The sequence below is a fragment of the Macaca fascicularis genome, chromosome 1, assembly GCF_037993035.2.
Source record: "Macaca fascicularis isolate 582-1 chromosome 1, T2T-MFA8v1.1".
In the NCBI taxonomy this organism is placed as follows: domain Eukaryota; kingdom Metazoa; phylum Chordata; class Mammalia; order Primates; family Cercopithecidae; genus Macaca; species Macaca fascicularis.
Window position 1 is genome coordinate 131,485,552 of NC_088375.1, and position 20,537 is coordinate 131,506,088.

General features: G+C 32.7%; 1 protein-coding gene across 6 annotated transcripts in view; it reads left to right on the forward strand.

Annotated features, from left to right (window-relative positions):
* The window catches only part of COL11A1 (collagen type XI alpha 1 chain), a 220,374-nt gene that overhangs the window by 119,374 nt on the left and 80,463 nt on the right, over positions 1-20,537 (forward strand). For 4 of the 6 annotated variants that reach the window (XM_015432036.4, XM_015432041.4, XM_005542564.5 and 1 more), the window contains 8 exons: positions 133-186; positions 4,903-4,956; positions 5,233-5,277; positions 5,424-5,477; positions 5,586-5,630; positions 10,334-10,387; positions 15,245-15,298; positions 19,673-19,726. In XM_015432036.4, coding sequence (XP_015287522.3) covers positions 133-186; positions 4,903-4,956; positions 5,233-5,277; positions 5,424-5,477; positions 5,586-5,630; positions 10,334-10,387; positions 15,245-15,298; positions 19,673-19,726 — 414 coding nt within the window. Of the gene's footprint in view, positions 1-132; positions 187-4,725; positions 4,742-4,902; positions 4,957-5,232; positions 5,278-5,423; positions 5,478-5,585; positions 5,631-10,333; positions 10,388-15,244; positions 15,305-19,672; positions 19,727-20,537 lie in introns of those variants that run through there. The other 2 variants (XM_074027435.1, XR_012429045.1) reach the window with 2 other exon arrangements.

Here is a 20,537-nt window from a genome sequence, read left to right on the forward strand (position 1 = left end):
GATAAAAACCTGCAAATCTTCCTTTTGAGTGTACAATATGTGATTCTAATATTTAGAAAAAATACTGAAATCATTATGTAAACTTAATTCAACTTAAAATAGTACTTTGATTATTATATATTGTAACTATAGGGAAAACTTGGAGTTCCAGGATTACCAGGATATCCGGGAAGACAAGGTCCAAAGGTAAAACAACTTGATATTTATAGTTTATTAACATTTTGTAAAGACAATATTAATCACATATGGTTACCTTACAGTTTGTAACATCTCTATATTATGATGAGTACTTAAAAGTAATTTCAAAAGGAAAATCATAGAGCGTGTGGACACCTGGAGTGCAGGGAGCTCAAAGAACTTAAGTGATTATGGATTGCAATATTTTAGGAGAAGGAGTCATGAAACAAAGGCATAATCAGTACTTCTTTGTAATTGGAACAAGAATGATCCTAATATATCTGGAAGTTTTAACATGGATGACATTTGATGAATAATAGCTTTTGATTTCCTTTCTACTATCCTAAGGGTTTATATTACCACTTGATTTTCTTTTTTTAATTAATACATCTTTCACACTGTCTGTTACCCTCATTTCCATGAGTATTTTTTTCCAGCGTTGCTGTAAGAAATCTCCACAAACTTATTAACTTAAAGCAACAGAAATTCACTGTCTTACAGTTCTGGAGGCCAGAAGTATGAAACCATGGTGTCGCAGGGCTATACTGCCTCCAGAGTTTCTAGTACAAAATCTGTCCTTGCCTCTCTCAGCTTCTGGTGGCCCCAGACATTCCTTGGCTTGTGGATTCATGACTCCAATCTCTATTCACTTCTTTATCTGGCCTTTTTTCTGTGCGTCTTCTTCTCTCCTGTCTCTTATAAGGACACTTGCCATTGGATTTAGGGATCACCTAGGCAATCCAGGAGGATCTCATTTCCTTGATTTAATAGCCTTTGGCAAGACTTTTTTTTCTAAGTAAGGTGACATTGACAGGTTCCATAGATTTGGATATGTATATAACTTTTGAGGAGCCACCACTCAATTCGCTGTATCACATCTCATTTGTGGCTATTTGAAATATACATATTTTAAGTATAAAAAATATGGTTTTAAAAATGCATATTTACCTCAGTGTACTAATTTTTCTCAAACCTACCATAAAACTTTGTTAAGGATGCACTTGATGCATTGAGTAGTTAAATTAAGCTTAAGTGACTTAATATGTAAATGTTGATTATTAATAACAGAGTGGTTATGATATGGGAGGGGGACAGAGAAATGATGATAGTTTCAGGTATATCATTCTTTTAATTATATGTACATGAGATTATATCAATCTATCAGTTAATTGAGTTTGACCCATTTAGGTATAACAGACACAATAGGTATGGCAAATCCTGCTTCTGTAACATTCTTAAACATATATCTATTCATAAGTTTCACATATAATTATGGGAGACAAAAATGCCCTTCTCCCTGAGTATGGAAACCACATGCCCTTGTGTTCCCTCGTTGCCATGTGATAATACTCTTTTAGACTTGCTGTACAGCTTTTTCTTACAATTTTTTTTCATTGAGTTTCAAAAAAAATATTTCCTTCCTTGAGTAGCAGGGGATAAATATAATGCCTTTGAACCCTTCTAAAATAAGATTTATGCCATCTGTGATTTAAAAATAATATGGGCATATTTAAATATTTCCTGGCTGTACTCAGGGCACTGATTAATACTTTTTATCATTTAAATATTGTCTCTAACATACTGCTCTTTCAGTTAGCTTCCTTTCAATGTCAAGCATTTTCACAAATATTAAGAGCAAGAAAAGCCATTTACTGTATAATCCAGGACCTCAAGCTATCCTTACATTACTTCATGCATTCTAGATCTATTTATTAAGTTAAATTGCAATTGTTTTGTTTTGATTTAAAAACATAGGAAACTGTCACAATATTACATGAATGAGTAGAATTTTATTTTATCAACTTATTTAAAATTCTGGTTTTTCCTAAGTTCTCTGATCAGTATTCTTTGAATTGTTTTTATTAACAAAATGCAACAGAATAAACAGAAATGCTTCCTCCTAGAGGTATCTAACATCTTTTAATCCTTTTACTGAAATGTCTGGAATTTTGTTCTTTATTTCTTCATATTGCTTCTTTTCATAGCTCATTTATTATTTCTATGATAAAAAAGCTTTTAAGTTTCTCTGTTCTAAAATGAAAAACTGACTGGGACATCAAAGATGAAAGATAGCTTCATGTTTTTTTCCTATGTGTAAGCTGATGAATTTTGAATGAATTTAAATTTTTATTTTACTAAAGTGAAATGCCATTACCAGTCTCTTTCAAACAGATTAAGGACTGTAATTTGACATCATATTAATTTCTTAGTAGCTTTCAAGCAGATTAAGGACTGTAATTTGACATCATATTAATTTCTTAGTAGCAATATAAACCATAAAGGTATTAAAAAGATGTAGCACCACATGTGCTATAAAATGATAGCTGTTTCTAAAATGACATCTATTTTAAAGTAGGATACTTTTATGTGTCAGACAGCATTTTAAAAATTTCACGTTTTTAGTTTCACATTTATTGACCAAACCAATTTCACAATTAATACTTGACTTTATGGCCTTTGTGTGTTTCTGTATAAAAACAGGTAATACTTTTTCATAGAAATTATATACTTTGGTGATAATTCTGTATGTGGAAAAAAAAATAACATTTCCATATATTCAACTGATTAATTGGTGGGTTGGTCATTTTCTGTGTTTTCTATCAATTTCCTAGAGTAGAAACCCTAGGTAAGAAAATACATTTATGAAAAACAAAATTGGTGCATAATATCTGTTTGATTAAATGAAGTATCTATAAATATGCTTAGTTATCTCTTCTAGTTAGGACAGAACTGAATATTTGTCTCCCCCCTGTCAAAACTTCTATTTTCATACTGTATTATACTCATTTGTCCAATTCCTGCAATAGTCACATAGTAATACTGTGCTAGATGTAACTATCTGATTTTGTGTAGGGAAAGAAAAGAGATTTTGAAAGCTCTTCAAAATGTAATGTGCAGAGATTTTTTTCCCCAGTATGTGAATATTAACACATCCTAACAATTGTTCTCAGGTTGATCACAAGTTAGCTATATAGGCATGTATTGAAACATATAGGAAAACATGGTATAAAAAGCAGCTTAGCAGTGCATCCTTCCGGTTATTCTTTTGACTATCAGCTGCCATAGGGCATCACTTACAATTTTATTTACCTGCCTTAATAGCATGCTGTAGGAAATACAAATTGATAGCATCTTACCTTCCTGATAAGTGTGAAATATTGACTACTTTCAAATTGGGAATAGGGTTAAATAGTTACCTTCTGTGAGTGGGTAATACTCTACACCTGGCTATTCTAACTGTACATGCCTGAGAATACAGCTTCAAGACTTCCCAGATTTCATAGTTCATGTGACCCCGAGAAGTTGTTAAAAATGCAGATTCCTGGACCTCACTGCCAGAGAGTCTGTTTCAGTTTCAGTAGATGTGCAGTGTGCCTTGGCAGTCCATATTTTTAGCAACTACTCTAGATTATTCTGATACAGAGGAGCCATGTATCACTTGGAGAAACATTATTTTTAGGGGTATTTCAATGCAAGTGAGTGGATTAAAAAAAGAAAGGAATGTATTCAAGTCTAAGAAGGCTTTGTTATATTTCCCTTAATATATGGGGAAGTTTGCAAAATTTGATGTCTAGTATTCTAGCAGAGGCTAAACATTTTATGTATTATTGCGCTTAATCCGTACAGTGGTTTAAACAGGAAAACCCTCCACTCATTCCTTTTCAGGGTCTCATAATTAACAAGTTGAGCAGCAAGGATGTGAACACTAATCTTCTCTGTTTTATGATACAGTGATGAGGGAAGCTAATCACAATCATGATCAAATAAACAAGCAGATACAAATTTAGGTATATGTATAAGATCATATGGTACATTTGGTTATTGGGGATTATATTGTATTCCATCTGTAAAATGTGGCATTTGTAAATGAAATAGTGCTTTTATAAACTTATTACATTTTTAAATAATTATAATTTATTATGTATCATTATTATTTATTATGTATCATTGTTATTTTTATGCCAAGCATTATTTTTTTTTCAGTCCCACAAATTTCAAATTACCTGTAAGTTGTGTATTATTGCCCTCACTTTGCAGAAGAAAAATCTATACTTGATGAGCATAAGTAATATACCAAACTTACTTAGCTGATGCATTTAGCTGATGCATAACTAACATAAATCTCAATATTATGTCCAGAATTGTAATGCCTGGCTGTCTGAAACAGACTTTCAGCTAGGTATAGTTGTGTTCAAACACCAAATAGAAAACGTGAAGGAAGGTTTTTAGTCTATGAATTGATCCAGTTTTAAAAGTGTAAAAATACTCAACTCAAAAGTGGTAACTATAGACATATGATAATATTAACTCAGGAAAAACATTTTCCAAAATTCCTATTTTGATATTTGACTATTCCTGTTTGTGAAAATAGAATTTTTCTTTAGAGTTGAAGCAAATACAAAGAATTCTACACTGCAATACGTTTTCTATAAAATGTCCTATAATTACTATTTTATAACAAGAGATGAAATAATTCTTGATTAGTTCATTTACTCAGAAAGTTAAAAACTAAAATGTTTTATCAATTTGTGCTTTCAATGCTTCCAGGATTTCAGATGTCATTGTAAGTTCATTTTTAATTACTTCGATGGTATCTTAAAATTTATATTTTTGATTTAAATATTAACACCTGTGTGAAAATCACTCTGTTCCAAAATAAATTACATCTTGTGACTGAAAACATTAATTGACATGTTTGTTCATTATTTAATTTTATTACTGTAGGGTTCCACTGGATTCCCTGGGTTTCCAGGTGCCAATGGAGAGAAAGGTGCACGGGTATGATATATAAATATAATGTTTTGAACTGTGTGTATAAATGTTCTTAGCTGGGCATAGTGGTGTGTGCCTGTATTCCCAGATATTTGTGAGGCTCAGGTGGAGGATTGCTTGAATCCAGGAGTTCCGGGCCAACCTGGGGCTGTAGCAAGTCTGTCTCTGAATGAATGAATGAATGAATGCATGAATGATGTTCTTGCATGACTACTCAGTCTCACACCAGAGTCATAATTTACTGTGATATACTGCATATTGAAATTGAACTGTCTTTGCTAGGGAGTAGCTGGCAAACCAGGCCCTCGGGGTCAGCGCGGTCCAACGGTAGGTGCCTTGATTTAAAATGATGTACATTTTTCATATTGAATTTAGTGTTTCAAGATAATTTATTTTTCAAAAATAAAAATTGATTTAGTGCCTTTGGATTTGCCTGGCACTAGTTCGGGTTCATCTTTTGTTCTCATCTGCAGGGTCCTCGAGGTTCGAGAGGTGCAAGAGGTCCCACTGGGAAACCCGGGCCAAAGGTAGCACCTGCACTTTTTCTGTTTGGATGTTACTGCAGGTGTTTTTTTCCAGGCAGATGCTATGAGAAGGAATTCAAACTGATTTTTCTTTTCTTTTCTTGGTGCCAGGGCACTTCAGGTGGTGATGGCCCTCCTGGCCCTCCAGGTGAAAGAGTACGTATGATACAGCCATATAATATACAACGAAAATGAGTATTTCTGCAAGTATTTAGATTTCAGAGAAAAGATGTATATCTGCTAATACATGTGCAAGTTTATCCACACAATCTAGTCTGAATTTAAAAAATGTTTATCTTTTAATTTATTCCTCTTCACCAATAAAAAAGCTTAATCAATATGTTCTACTAATTTTGTTATAGAAATGAGAAAAAATGTGTGTAACTGGGCTAAGATATCACTCTTATAGTCAAGACAAAAATATATATTTTAAAAATTTTAAATACTCTTAAAACGTCTTTGCTCTCTTCTCCACTCAGCTTGCTTTCCATATTGATACTCATTTTGTTCACAGAGCTGACAGCGATATTATGCTGGTAAAAAAACAAGCTACTAGTAGCCATTAAGCCAGAATCAATATACATTCAACTCAAGATAAAACATCTATTCCAGTAAATAGAAAAACTGTTTGGTAAATTGATTTTAGATTGATATAAGAGGTAGCCAAATCATATGAACAAGCATGCCCTTTGTTTGGATTTTTTGGCAAAATATAGCATTTTTATAGCCAGATGTTTAAAAAGGCTATCCTCCTGATATAAGTTTAAATATTAGAATCTGTATTCCTTTAAGAAATTAGAATCATTTCTTCATATTCTATAATAATTTTCAGTAGTATGGAGTCAGGTTCATATATTTTTGTATATTATTATTTGAAATGTATAATAGGCATTTTACAAAAGGCAGAAACACCTTGCAATGCATAACTTAAAACTGAAAATGAATAATTTTTATTTGAGTAGGAGCAATGAGCAAAACTTGAGTTTTTATTCGTGACGAAAATGGGAGTAGATAACACACAAGAATAGACATTTAATTAGAGTTGCATTAAGTATTTGGCTCATATTTAATTAACTTTCCACTAAATGTTTCTCACTCTTGATGAACTGTTCCCAAATTAGGTCTATCCTGTAAATTTGGAGCTCATAAATAATACACTCATTTGAAGTATTTTATGGTCAAAGTCATTTTGATAAGATACATTTAAATTATTTAAAATGGCTAAATAATTAAATGGAATAGAACAATTTAACAAAAAAATAGCACAACTGTGAGTTTTGTTTTTAGAGCACCACTGATTCTCTCATGCATTTGGTTTTGTCTTCCAAAATGTTATGATCAACAATATTTCCTTACAAGTGAATATGCTTTTGCTGATACTGCATTTTAATTTGAAAAATAACAATATTGTCATCCAACAGTACAATTACTTTTTTTTTAAATTTATTTATTATTATTATACTTTAAGTTGTAGGGTACATGTGCATAACGTGCAGGTTTGTTACATATGTATACTTGTGCCATGTTGGTGTGCTGCACCCATCAACTCCTCATTTACATCAGGTATAACTCCCAGTGCAATCCCTCCCCCTGTCCCCCTCCCCATGATAGGCCCCGGTGTGTGATGTTCCCCTTTCTGAGTCCAAGTGATCTCATTGTTCAGTTCCCACATCATCCTGATACCAAAGCCTGGCAGAGACACAACAAAAAAAGAGAATTTTAGACCAATATCCCTGATGAACATCGATGCAAAAATCCTCAATAAAATACTGGCAAACCGGATTCAGCAACACATCAAAAAGCTTATCCACCATGATCAAGTGGGATTCATCCCTGGGATGCAAGGCTGGTTCAACATTCGCAAATCAATAAACATAATCCAGCATATAAACAGAACCAAAGACAAGAACCACATGATTATCTCAATAGATGCAGAAAAGGCTTTTGACAAAATTCAACAGCCCTTCATGCTAAAAACGCTCAATAAATTCGGTATTGATGGAACGTACCTCAAAATAATAAGAGCTATTTATGACAAACCCACAGCCAATATCATACTGAATGGGCAAAAACTGGAAAAATTCCCTTTGAAAACTGGCACAAGACAGGGATGCCCTCTCTCACCACTCCTATTCAACATAGTGTTGGAAGTTCTGGCTAGGGCAATCAGGCAAGAGAAAGAAATCAAGGGTATTCAGTTAGGAAAAGAAGAAGTCAAATTGTCCCTGTTTGCAGATGACATGATTGTATATTTAGAAAACCCCATTGTCTCAGCCCAAAATCTCCTTAAGCTGATAAGCCACTTCAGCAAAGTCTCAGGATACAATTACTTTTAAAATCACTTTGAGAGTAAGAAAAGTACCTCTTGAGAATTTTTGTTTTGTTTTGCTGTTTTAGTAATCTAGGTGGATTTATTTTCAATAAATATTCATATATGTTTTCAATATCTATATAGGAAGAACATATTTCTTATGTTCCTTGTAGTTAATGAGACATCTCACCCCAAATATGCCTTCATTTTCTGCCAAGAATTTTTAATTATCTTGAACTATTTAGTTCATGTCTTAAGCACACAGTTGAAACATGGCAAAGGTAATGCCATAAAATATTTTCTTCAAAATATATGAGTTGGGGAAAGTTCAGGGAATTAATTCTGTAGTACTATTGGATTAGAAAATGAAATACCTATTTTTGCCCATTTCAAAGGACTCCCTAATTATCATTATATTTAATGATATAGTTATATATGGCATGCATATATATATGTATACATAAACTTTTATTAAGATATTCTACAAATGAAATATAATCCTGCATAATCATAATTTGCAGATCATGTATGCTGGTTATTAAAGGTTAAATATAGCTGTTAGGTGTAAAGTTACCAAATTAAGTGAAAACAAAACAAAAATGGAACAACAGAACCAAGACAACTAGATAAATTTGAATTTTATATAAAGAATAAGTCATTTTTGTCATAATTAGGTCTTTTGTGATATTTAGGATATATTAAAAATTATTCATTATTTATTTAAAGCTCAAATTTAGGCACTTTTTATCTGGTGATCTGGTTTCAACACCATCTGTACACTGAGTCATTATGGAATTTTTTAAATCCCACCTGGAAACGATTTTGATTATTACACAAAGAATATGCCAGCCAGGTGCAGTGGCTCACACCTGTAATCCCAGCACTTTGGGAGGCTGAGGCGGGTGGATCACCTGAGGTCAGGAGTTCGAGACCAGCCTGGCCAACATGGGGAAACCCTGTCTCTACTAAAAACACAAAAATTAGCCAGGCATGGTGGTGGGAGCCTGTAATCCCAGTTTCTCTGGAGGCTGAGGCAGGAGAATTGCTTGATCCCAGAAGGCGGATGTTGCAGTGATCCGAGATCATACCACTGCACTCCAGCCTGGGCAACAGAACAAGATTTCATCTCAAAAAACAACAACAAAATAAGAATATGCCAATGCTTGCTGTGAAATTTTATGAAGACTCAATTTTTCATTTTTATTTTAAGTAATGGTTTTTGAAATGTTTCTTTCTTAAAATAATTTAAATTCAAATTGCATTTGAAAGGCAGCAAAATTTTAGAAAGCAAAAACATAACATTTTAAGAAATCAGGAAAATAGAATTTGCTACATAACCAAAAGAATGCTATTTTTAAAAAATTGTACTTAAAATGAGTTTTTAGGAATCGTCATTTCATAGTTTAATAAGAGTTTAAAATTTTGTAGTTCCTAAAATTTGCCCAGTAGTTTTGGTAGTTTCATATGACATCTATTTCTGTTAACTTTATATATAACTTTAAAGATACTTTTTTAATATCAGATGCTGGTAATAGTAAAAACTTGTGATGATTTCTGAGCTAACATTGGCTATGAATGGTAATGAGATTTTTCTTGGGAAGCCTAGATTGATAAATAGAAAGAGTAAATTCTGTTGAAGATCAACTTCAGTAAACTATTTTTGATTAGAAAAATACATAAATCCTACCCTAAATGTATTAGTTAACACATTTTATTTATGTTATCTTTCATAAATCTTCTTAAATAAATGTAACTATTATGTTCTGGTCATATGGAGGATTATCTCTTACCAATTACTTTTTTTTTGCCAACAATGGAGTCACTCTGATGGGACTTACTATGCACTTTAAAAATAGGTAACTTTGAGAGATGAGTAATATAATTAATTAAAAATCAAGCCAAAAATGATATAATTTTTTTATTTGAACTGAATGTTAATAACTACACAATAAAGTTATTTTAACCTTATCTACAAAAGAAATTTATGCATCAGTAAAAAATATATTGACATCACCCAAAATAAATATATTTTAGATATGGAGAATAGTTAATGGCATCTTCTGTGGTCTTTTTGAGATAGTCACATACTTTCTCTTTTAGTGTTAGAATATATGGCTAGATACAGAACAGGGATGGAATAAGTTATAAAACAGTTTTTTTTTTTTTTTTTAAGAGGGGCTGTGGAATTGAATTGAATCAAAATATCTTCCTTCTATGAATGTTTCTAGCCAATGTTAAAAGTAAAGACGCTGCAGAACTTCTCAATACTTATACGTTCTATTCACTTTTAATTCATATGAATTCTAAATACAGTGTTCCTGAGGTAACACTGATGTGATGTGTAGTTTTGAGTAGAAATAGTGTGAAAAATTATCCATTTTACTTTTAAATTAGTAATTACTATCATGTTGTATTACCATAGTTCTGTCACTGTGATGAAGAAGCTGTATGATACATTGTATTTTATCAATATAAATAAACCTCAGAGTATAAAGGTTCATCTTCTAAGGCATATTGTTAACTTCTCCCCACTGCTTTTTATTTTCAGGGTCCTCAAGGACCTCAGGGTCCAGTTGGATTCCCTGGACCAAAAGGCCCTCCTGTAAGTGTCAGAGCTTCTCTTTCTCCTTCTATATTTGATATTTTTACATTTTTAAGAGTCACAGCTTACATTTTAAATATTTGTTAGATAGGATATTGATAATCTCTAGAAAATTACAATTGATGTCAAAGAAAGTAGACATTTTTAATTTATGAAGTTCGTAGATTGTTTCTTAATATAATTTCAATATCTTTCATTAAGTATTTTTTGATAGTGTACCAAAGACTAGAAAAACATGAATATCATTCTCTCAGCTGCTCCTTTACTGCAATGAACATAATTGATGACATTACAAATTGTTATCAACTCTTAAATATTTGGTATATTAGAATTTATCTTTATCTTCCATCATCAATATAAACTTCTTCAAATATCACTTCCTAAATCCCTCCAACATTCTGATATTACTTAAGTCATGCTAAAATGTATTATATTAGTATCATGTCTGTCACTATAATCTATTCTTTTTAGAAAATGTAATGAGAATTCTCATTAAATCATATTCATTTTATTAAATATGTTTAGAGCAACACTTGAATGTTCATCAGGCATCTTCATAAAGTTAATTGAAATACTGTGTTTTCATATTTAAGTATTTGTGGAGACATAGAACATGCTGGGGTCTTCTTTGTTTTTGTTTGTTTGTTTGATTGTTTGTTTTGCAACCTCTTCAGTTTCTTTAAGACAGCCGGAGTCAGCTTATCTACCTGTCTAGGACAGTGGTTCTCAAATGTAATCCCTGGCCCAGCAGCATCCACAGCTCTTGGGATATTGTTAGAAATGTTGTCTCACTGACCAAATCACAATTCTGGAGATGGGCAAGGAAGGGCCCAGTCTATCTTTTAAAAAACCCTCTAGACAGTTCTGATGCATGTTAAAGTGTGTGAACTACTGTGCTAGTCCAGATGAACAATACTACCCACACTTTAATGTACACACAAATCATATTGGTGAATTATTTATTTTGAAATAATTAAATGTCAAATATTAAGACAATCTTTAACTTTTTACAATAATTTTAGACACTGTTTAAATTATTATTTTACCACTGAACAGTTTTGCATTATTCCTGCAAACATATTAGGAAAGTAGTGTTATCTGTATTACAGCGTTATAGAAAGATCTATATATATGGCTAATATTAAATATAAAGTAATCTTGATACTACCTGTATATAATGCTTACCTACTATGTCAGTTTTGCTCCAAATGTAACATGAAGACTCTGCAAAGTTTCACAGAGAAATGAAAACAGTTTCAAAAGTCACTGTATGTATTTATTTATAAACATTCTCATAATTATTTTTAAGCTGTGTGTTAGATTACTGTTTAGCAACATAAAGTTTAGTGATGTATAGAACCTCAGTATTGTACCATTTGTGTTTGTATGCATTATTGAGAACTGCTTGACTCATGTAATACTGTTTCATTGTCAAACAAACCCATTTGACTCATTTTTTTCTCGAACTTTTTCAGCCCATTGTCTTATGTATCTTTCAACAAGTTTTGAGCCATTGATCGTGCATGTGTTTTGTCTCTAAGAGGTATCAGAAGCATAATAAATGCCTACACTTGAGAAGCATGCATTCTAGTAGGAGAGACAAGACAGGAGCATTGCTTTCACTAATAAACAAAATGATTTTTATACTATGTTCCTCTAACAAACAAGATATTAGAGCATGAAATAAAAATACCTAATTTCTCTAGTATGCTGTTTTATGCTGTTTGGGATAGAAATGGCTTCATCTGTTTTATATAGAAAGAAGAAACTGGGGTGGAGAGATAGAAAAACTTCTTCCTGTAAATTAATTGGTTCATCTCCTTCATCATATCAGGAAAAAATCATATATATATATATATGATGTATATTCACACAGACATATATACACATGGATCTAAATATTCCCTTCAGATTCTGTTAGTCTCATACTCATATCAGCATATTTTGGGAATATGCAGCCATCCATTTTAAAAAAATATTAACTTGAAATGATTAATATTTATAGCATGACTAGTATGAGAAACGATCTATTTAGAATAGAAAAAGTCAAAACTCAGTGCCAATGAGAAGTGAGAAAACATCCTTAAACCATTACTTACAAGTTTTCACAGATTCCCTCGCCAAATCTGTCCCCTCTGTCCTGTACCAACTAGATCAAAGGGGAAGCCTATTTTGATGAAAAAATTATTACTTTTACATAAATACAATGAAATTATTTGGTAATTAGTCTGCTTATTTTATGGGTTAGTAGTTGGTGGCCATTATGGTTATTTAGGACTAACTGCTTGATATTGAAAGTACATACTTAAATCAGGAAATATGATAATGACATCAATTCTTTTTTTCTTTTTTTCTTTTTCTTTTTATTTTTTGAGACGGAGTCTCACTTTGTCACACAGGCTGGAGTGCAGTGGTGCGACCTCGGCTCACTGCAAGCTCCGCCTCCTGGGTTCACACCATTCTCCTGCCTCAGCCTCCTGAGTAGCTGGGACTACAGGCACTCGCCACCATGCCCGGCTAATTTTTTTGTATTTTTAGTAGAGGCGGGGCTTCACCATGTTAGCCAGGATGGTCTCGATCTCCTGACCTCGTGATCTGCCCACCTTGGCCTCCCAAAGTACTGGGATTACAGGCGTGAGCCACCGCGCCCGGCCAATAATGACACCAATTTTTAATGCAGTATATTAAAACTACTCCCTCAGACTATCTAGGAGAGCCATTAAATATTATGTTGCATTCTTCCCAGGATGTGATTGCTTAGATCTAAGATTGCTATTTTAAAGTATTATAATATTTTGCAATGAATGTGTTATCTATGTCAGCAAATAAGAGATATTTAATCTTGTATTTACAGCTCTGTTAAAAAAAAAATTAATTCTTGTATTAATGGCAAAGTACATCATTTAAGAAGCACTTTAGTATGGTGGAAAAAAAGCCAGGCATACTTGATATCCTTCAGCTGTCATACTCTCTGTAAAACTTTTATTATTGCCCAGAATTGAAAGCAAGTTTATTGCCAAATGTGTCAAACCAGTGATAAGGCACAGAAGTTTTTTGTTTGCTATTTTGTAAAACCAGACCTCAATGAAGTCCATTACCAATTAACTAACTACTTATTTCTGTATGTCACCTCCAAACTGAGGGCAAAACTAAGTCTTAGCATTAATATATACCTAGTGATTGATACAAGGGCATGTAATATATGTTTTTTAAAGAAGCCATGGTTAAATGACATCCGAGAATGTTTTGGACCTTTGGTTAAAAACACCCCAATTTTGTTTTTTGAAGAAGAGGATGGCAGTGGTAGCCCTGGAAAACCTGAACAAGTCACTAAGCAAGTCATGATGTTGTGAAGTAGCTTAACGGTTTTTAATTAGAGTTGTTCATTTACAGGGCAACCAGGATGTCAATACAGATGACTTAAGGGACAGAGATGGTTCTGGCACCGCCAAGAACCTTTCTCCTGAAGTACTGCCAACCTGGAAAAAGTCTCACTCAGTTGGAAGAAAGCTATTTGAGAAAATGATATTTTGGAACAAAGCCTGTTTTTCATACTCACTCTATAAGAATATATATTAAAAAGAGAAGTTCAAAGCCAATTTTATTTAAATAATTAACATACAGTGAAAGGTGTACCTGTTGTCATTAAAAAATATCATTATTAAAAGAATCATTTCATTCATCTAGAAGGGTGAGAATATTTCTGTCTCTACCCATTGACCATGTTTTGAAATTTGAACTTGATATGTAATGGTTACTGAGTAGAATGAATATTCCATCAGGCAGTCTACAGAAGCAATCTCTTTCTACTAAGTATTTAAAATATAGGACCCTCACAGACTTGTTCACTTAAAGTTTGTAGTTATTCGCTTCATTTATTTCTTAAACCATGACAAAGACAGCATCCTTTATAGAAAGTGATAGCAGCAGATTTGCTCTGCAGTACTTCACAAACATTATTCTTTCAAGAGGACATTTAAGAAAATCTACTGGGAAAAATTTGTCCTGACAACTTCTAGAATTGAGTGTAACGCATTGTTTCCTTTACTTTGAAAAAAATTGAGCGGTAAAATGCCATTGTTTGTATGAGTTTGTATTTATTTTGCATTCTTGTTTTTTGTTTTGTTTTGTTTTGTTTTGAGATGGAGTCTCAGCTCTGGAGTGCAGTGGCACCATCTAGGCTCACTGCAACCTCTGCCTCCCAGGTTCAAGCGATTCCCCCGCCTCAGCCTCCCAAGTAACTGGGACTACAGGCACGTGCCACCAAGCCCGGCTAATTTTTTGTATTTTAGTAGAGACCGGGTTTCAGCATGTTGGTCAGGATAGTCTTGATTCTCTGACCTCTTGTTCCTCCCGCCTCAGCCTCCCAAAGTACAGGGATTAGAGGTGTCAGCCACCCGGCCCGGCCTTCTTTTGCATTCTTGTCAGTTAGAAGCTCGGATTACCACTAGAGGGCACTATTTCTCTCTGTTATCCAAGTTTTGATGCGAATTAAGAATAAATCACCAAAACGGTGGAAATATTCATTTGTGAAGTATTAAAGAAGTAATATTTTTCACAAAGTGAAAATATAAACCTTTGCAAATATTCTTTTACAGATGATTGATGCAAATGAAATATATTTAAATGTAAAATATTCAGAAAAAGGTGCCACTATTTTGGTTGCAGTTATACCTACAGAATTACATTGAAGAGATATGTGTGCGTATTACCATATATAAAATCAACAGAAGAGCAAAGTAAAATATCTAATGAAAATATAAAAAGAAAAGACAATTTTCTAACATATCACATTTAGACTATAAAATAATTAAATAAATATTTATGACATGTGGTATTCAATATTTGTAATTTCAGGGACCACCTGGGAAGGATGGGCTGCCAGGACACCCTGGGCAACGTGGGGAGACTGTAAGTGACCTTGTTACTCTTATTAAAAATTCCCATCTCTAGCACTTCATCAGTTCATAGAAAGCTACTTTATTATGAACATTTCAATTACTAGGTTGAGAAAAATGGAAAAATTAATTCCATTAAGTCTTTTGTTGAAATATATACATAAATTAGTAAATAGACCCAAGAAATATATTTCAGGAAATAGGATGTTAGTTGATATGATTGTTCTTACTGTCAATAGCCGCATTTTAAGGATGAGCTGATGGAGAAGACACTATTAGTTTTTGGACATTGCCTCAAGATTGTCCCTCTGACTCTTTTCACTGAAGCCTGTTTACAGATACATTCCACTCAAACCCATCATCTCTCCACTCTCCAAAGGCAACAGATTACAAATAGTCGTGCACAGAATACAACATTTTTTAAATCTAGAACTAAGAGATTAAATATTTGCTGATATTGGACCCATTAGCTATAATTGGTTGGGAACTATGGCAAAAGCATCCTTTCATGTGAAATAGGAAAAAGTAAATCAGAAATGGTGACTAAATTTTACTGAAAAACTACAAATAATATAAAAGTAAACAAATCTGACTGAATAACTTACCATGTGTATAACAATTTGGGCGGAGAGGAAACTGGCAGCTCAGTGATGGTTTGAGGATCCTGGTGAGCTCATTTATTTTGCTCCTGTTAAAAACCAGGCATCTGGCTATCCCAGTGGATTGTCATTCTGGTCAGAAATCATCATGGGTTAGCATGTCTCCATGGAATCAGTTCTTGCTTCTCACCAATGATTACTTTTATCCAGATTTCTCAAGGAAACCACAAATACAGACTACCTTTGCCTATGCGGTTGAAAATCATGTTAGGGTATTTGGCCAGCCTGAATATATATTGGAGTTGCATAGCAGTGTCCTATAATAAATCTGAAATCTGAAAAGATTATGATTTTTCTGCTATGGAGGAAAGAATCTGTTAGCAGCCACCCAATTCTTGCCTTGCTTACCATGTGGCAATTCTTAGTTTCACTATTTCTTAGCTTTAGCCAGATGGGAAACTTTGGAGTCTTGGACTTCTAAAGCAAAGTTGAAATATGATTTAGTGAGACCAAAGAATAAACTGTTTGGGTATCTTCTTGGGAAGGATATCTATATGAGGAGCAGAAATAAACTTTCTAAAGGAGAATCAACACTGAATTTACAAATGCATTCTCATTCAAATCTTTCAGCCAAATCATTTTTAATGAAATCATTGTATAACTTCCTGGGAATAACTATAGAATATTCCAAAATGTCTTCTGGGGAAAAGATATCTAGATAATTACTGTTATAAAATTCTTTATGTCTATGATTTAATCTGGAGCTTCCACTTCTAATGAAAATACTTATATCACATATAACATTGAGATTTAAACATAGAAGAAAAATAGCATAATGTTTCTAGAATGAATGTTCCTGTTTTGTAGTTTTTCACAGATTAAAGCCAGGATTATTTCTGAAAAATTATATTCCCGATTTCACATCCACTTTAAGGGAATAGTGAATCACCCTATAGCCCCAAACCTTTCTCACTTTGTTCTCTGCTGACCCAGATTCAAAGGACTACCTTGTACAAGAGTCACAATCTAAAGTGGGCATTCTTTGTCATATATTTACTATTTTATTTCAATGGATAAATTTTTAAATGATATTTGAAATTTGTCTCCAGGCAGAAATCCATTAATTAAATGTTTATTCTGACATCTTACATTCATTTGGGTTGTTTCAGTATAATAGAAACTATTCCCAATTTTTCCCGGTGGCCTTAAACAGCTTCAGAAATGGTTTCTATTATATTGAAGTGACCCAAATTTGTCTCAGAAGCATAATGCCAAATCCTATATTGGTCCTAGAATTGGCTTAGTCTTTTAAAGATTATCAAAATAGGAGTCACATTTCTGATGGATCTTAACAGCACATTTTTCAAACTACCTATGAATATGTCAAATTAATTTCCATTTTCAGCAACTTTGAAAAACATAATTGGACTAGCTATTCTAAAATTAAGTGGCAAGTGTAGTCTTATTACATGACAATATTGAACAAGCACACCTTATTGTGAACTGTAAAAGTTTTCCTGTGTAGTTTGTTTGTAAGATCCCCAAGATCAAATGTTTTAGATAGTTGCAAACAGTCTGAATGTTTTGAATGAGCAGACATATGGGCAACACTGTCTTCCAGCTTTCCCAAATCCATCACTCACACACATGGTCTAGCAGTCAAAACTTCCTCTTTCCCCTTAAGATGTATGAGTGCAAGTCTATGTTGTAATTTTGTCCAGATTTTCTGCAATTAAATATTGATTTGTAATCAAATACATTTAATTAATCATTTTTGCAGTATTTTGTTTGTGTGTGATTCTTGCTCTCACAGTTACTAAGACAAAAAGCTTTCTAACACTTTTTTTAAAAGTTTGGAATTGCCTTTATATCTTCCTGTCCAATTTAGTGATTAAAAATTGGAAGAAGAATAACCCAGACAGAGGAAACAGGTCATACAAATATAGGATGTGTGGCTATTCAGAAAAAGGTAGGAAGATCAGCATGGCTAGAATTTAGGATACATTATCAAAGCAAAGGAAGTAACTGAATTCACACACTGGGCCCCTATTGGCTAGAACTTTGTCATCCATATGTTTAAAAATGAATTTATTATGTTTGGTTTTGTGGGTGATGATTCTGGCTAATGTAAACAAGTGAGTAAACCTTATTTGAAAAACTCAGCAATGGTGAAGGAAAGAGGTGATTCTAGTCTGAATAAGACAGGTCTACTAGGATAAGTGAGAAAAAGCTGTATTTGAGGGAGCTTCTCAGGTGACGCATTCAGATGAAATAACGGATTAAGTATGGGCACTGAAGAAAAGCCTGGGATATGAAAACACTCCATTATAAAGGCGGGGAACACAGAAGGAAAATCAAAAGAGAAGATACAATCAGCAAGTTCCATGTTAGGAATGTTGAAGAGAGAGCATGATATACAATTGGAAATTTCTAGTAGGCACTTACCGTGCGAGTTTTAGGGCTCATACTGATTAGAGGTTTATAAATAGTTGGGAGTGGAGGAATTCATCAGCACAGAGATGGCAATTGTGGTCATGGAGGTTGTTGAGATAATCCAGGGACACACATACATATATGTGCACGTGTATAAATGTGTTTATGTATCTGTGTATGTGTGTATGTAAATCTGATAACAGATTTCCAAAACAACTAGTTACTGAAAAATTACAATTAAGTGACTAATATAATTATAAAATGCTAAATAAATTTTATGACTTTCCCCTCAGAATTGATTGGTTTTGCCATTGATAATGATAGCTCAAGTAGAACTCTGAAAGTCTGAATTAATAGATTTTCAAAATAGAAGAAATCTATTTTCTTTCCCTGTAGCATCAATTGCAATAATTACAGACTCTTATCTGTACCTACTTATACAATTTTATTATTGTAAATAATTCATTCATAGTTATCAGGAGCATTGTGATACAAACGTGAGATTGCTAGTTCCTACCCATTTTTTTCCTAATCTTATTACTTTCAGTCTGACTAGATGTTATAGAGAATAAAATATTCAGTTATTTGAAAACTTCTTCTCCCAATATTTTCTATCTACTTCTCCAGCTGTTAAAAGTAACTTAACTCTCATGAGTAAGAAATTTACCTATCTTAATACAATTATGTGGAATGAATAACCCACAGCCTAGAGAAATATAAATACCAGAATATATGCCCAGAAGTTTTATTTAGTGAGTATATTCTGCTCAAATCAACCAGATATTTTAATGACTGCATTATTTGCAAAATGCATTTACAACTATATCTCTTGAATTTCTTACAAGAAAGAATGTTGATAAATACTAAAATAATTACTGTGCAAAGCATTATTTTAGTAGGTCTATTTTTATATCTTGTTTTATGAGATTTTAGAAATACAATAGAGAGAAATGTATTAATATCACTGTGAATTTATTTCTGTATAAACAATCAGTAAACTGTTTCAAAGAATGTCTAAATCATCATTTATTTCATCCATAAACATTCCTGGGTTAAAATTCTGTATGTTGTTTGACCTGGTGGAACAGGGCAAAGAACACGTTTTTTTGCTCTAGGTTAATTTATTAAAGGTAATTGTTGCCCTAGCATGTGAAATGTTGAAATGGCAAATTTTGAATTTTAATGAAAACTGAAATAAGTTTGACATATTAAACTTATATTTAAGCATTTGAAAATAAATATTTTTAGTCAATGGGTGACTTTCTTTTAATGTGACTTATTCAGCTAACTCATAGAATTTTGATTTATGCTTTGTGTTGTGTGTAGCTTTTACAGATAATACTTTGCCTTCTTAGGGATTTCAAGGCAAGACCGGCCCTCCTGGGCCAGGGGGAGTGGTTGGACCACAGGTATGTTCCTTTGCTTTATTTCCTGAGCAAGATTTATTTATTTTTGTTTATATTTTAACCTTCCTAAGTTGTGTAAAATCTTCTAAATTTATTATGATTCAAAATGATGTATTTTTTATTTCAGATTGTATTTAAATATGTGCAGCTTTCGTACATCAAATGAAACCAACAAACTATTACTTAACTAAAGCAACTTTTCAATTGCCTGTAAGAATAAAAGAGAAGAATAAAATAAATGAAAATAAATCAGAAAGTTCACACTGAATTTAACACTAAAGCCTGACTATGACACCATCTACTAATAAAAATACAAAGTTCCTTATAAATAGGTGGGCCATCATCTTTTTCTAGAATTTTAAATTATAAAATGACTTCATGTTTTTGAGTATAAATTAGATTTAGAAATTTATATCCTAAAATTTTAATATTTGTAACATATTAGGTCTTTCTTAAGATTTTTGCCTTCATAATAATGAATTATATCAGAAATAAATATTAATTATCTTTGAGGATATACAAAATAATGGAAGAGACAAGGATTTCTTTCACGATAGGTGGCAGAAGAAGTCTCAAAAATTAGTGCAGTATCCTGAGTTATAGTATGAAATAACTATAAAGAGTAATTCATGGTAATAGAAAATAATGTTTTTCTTCCCTGGCAAAGCATATTGACTGGGCAGAACACATTTAATTTAGTGGGCTGGAATTTTCCCCCCACTAATAACAAATTATAACAAAGGAGCAAAAGCAGGTGAATACATGTTTTAGTTATTTAATTGGTTTAGTCTTTTCTCTGTCTCTAAATAGTTCT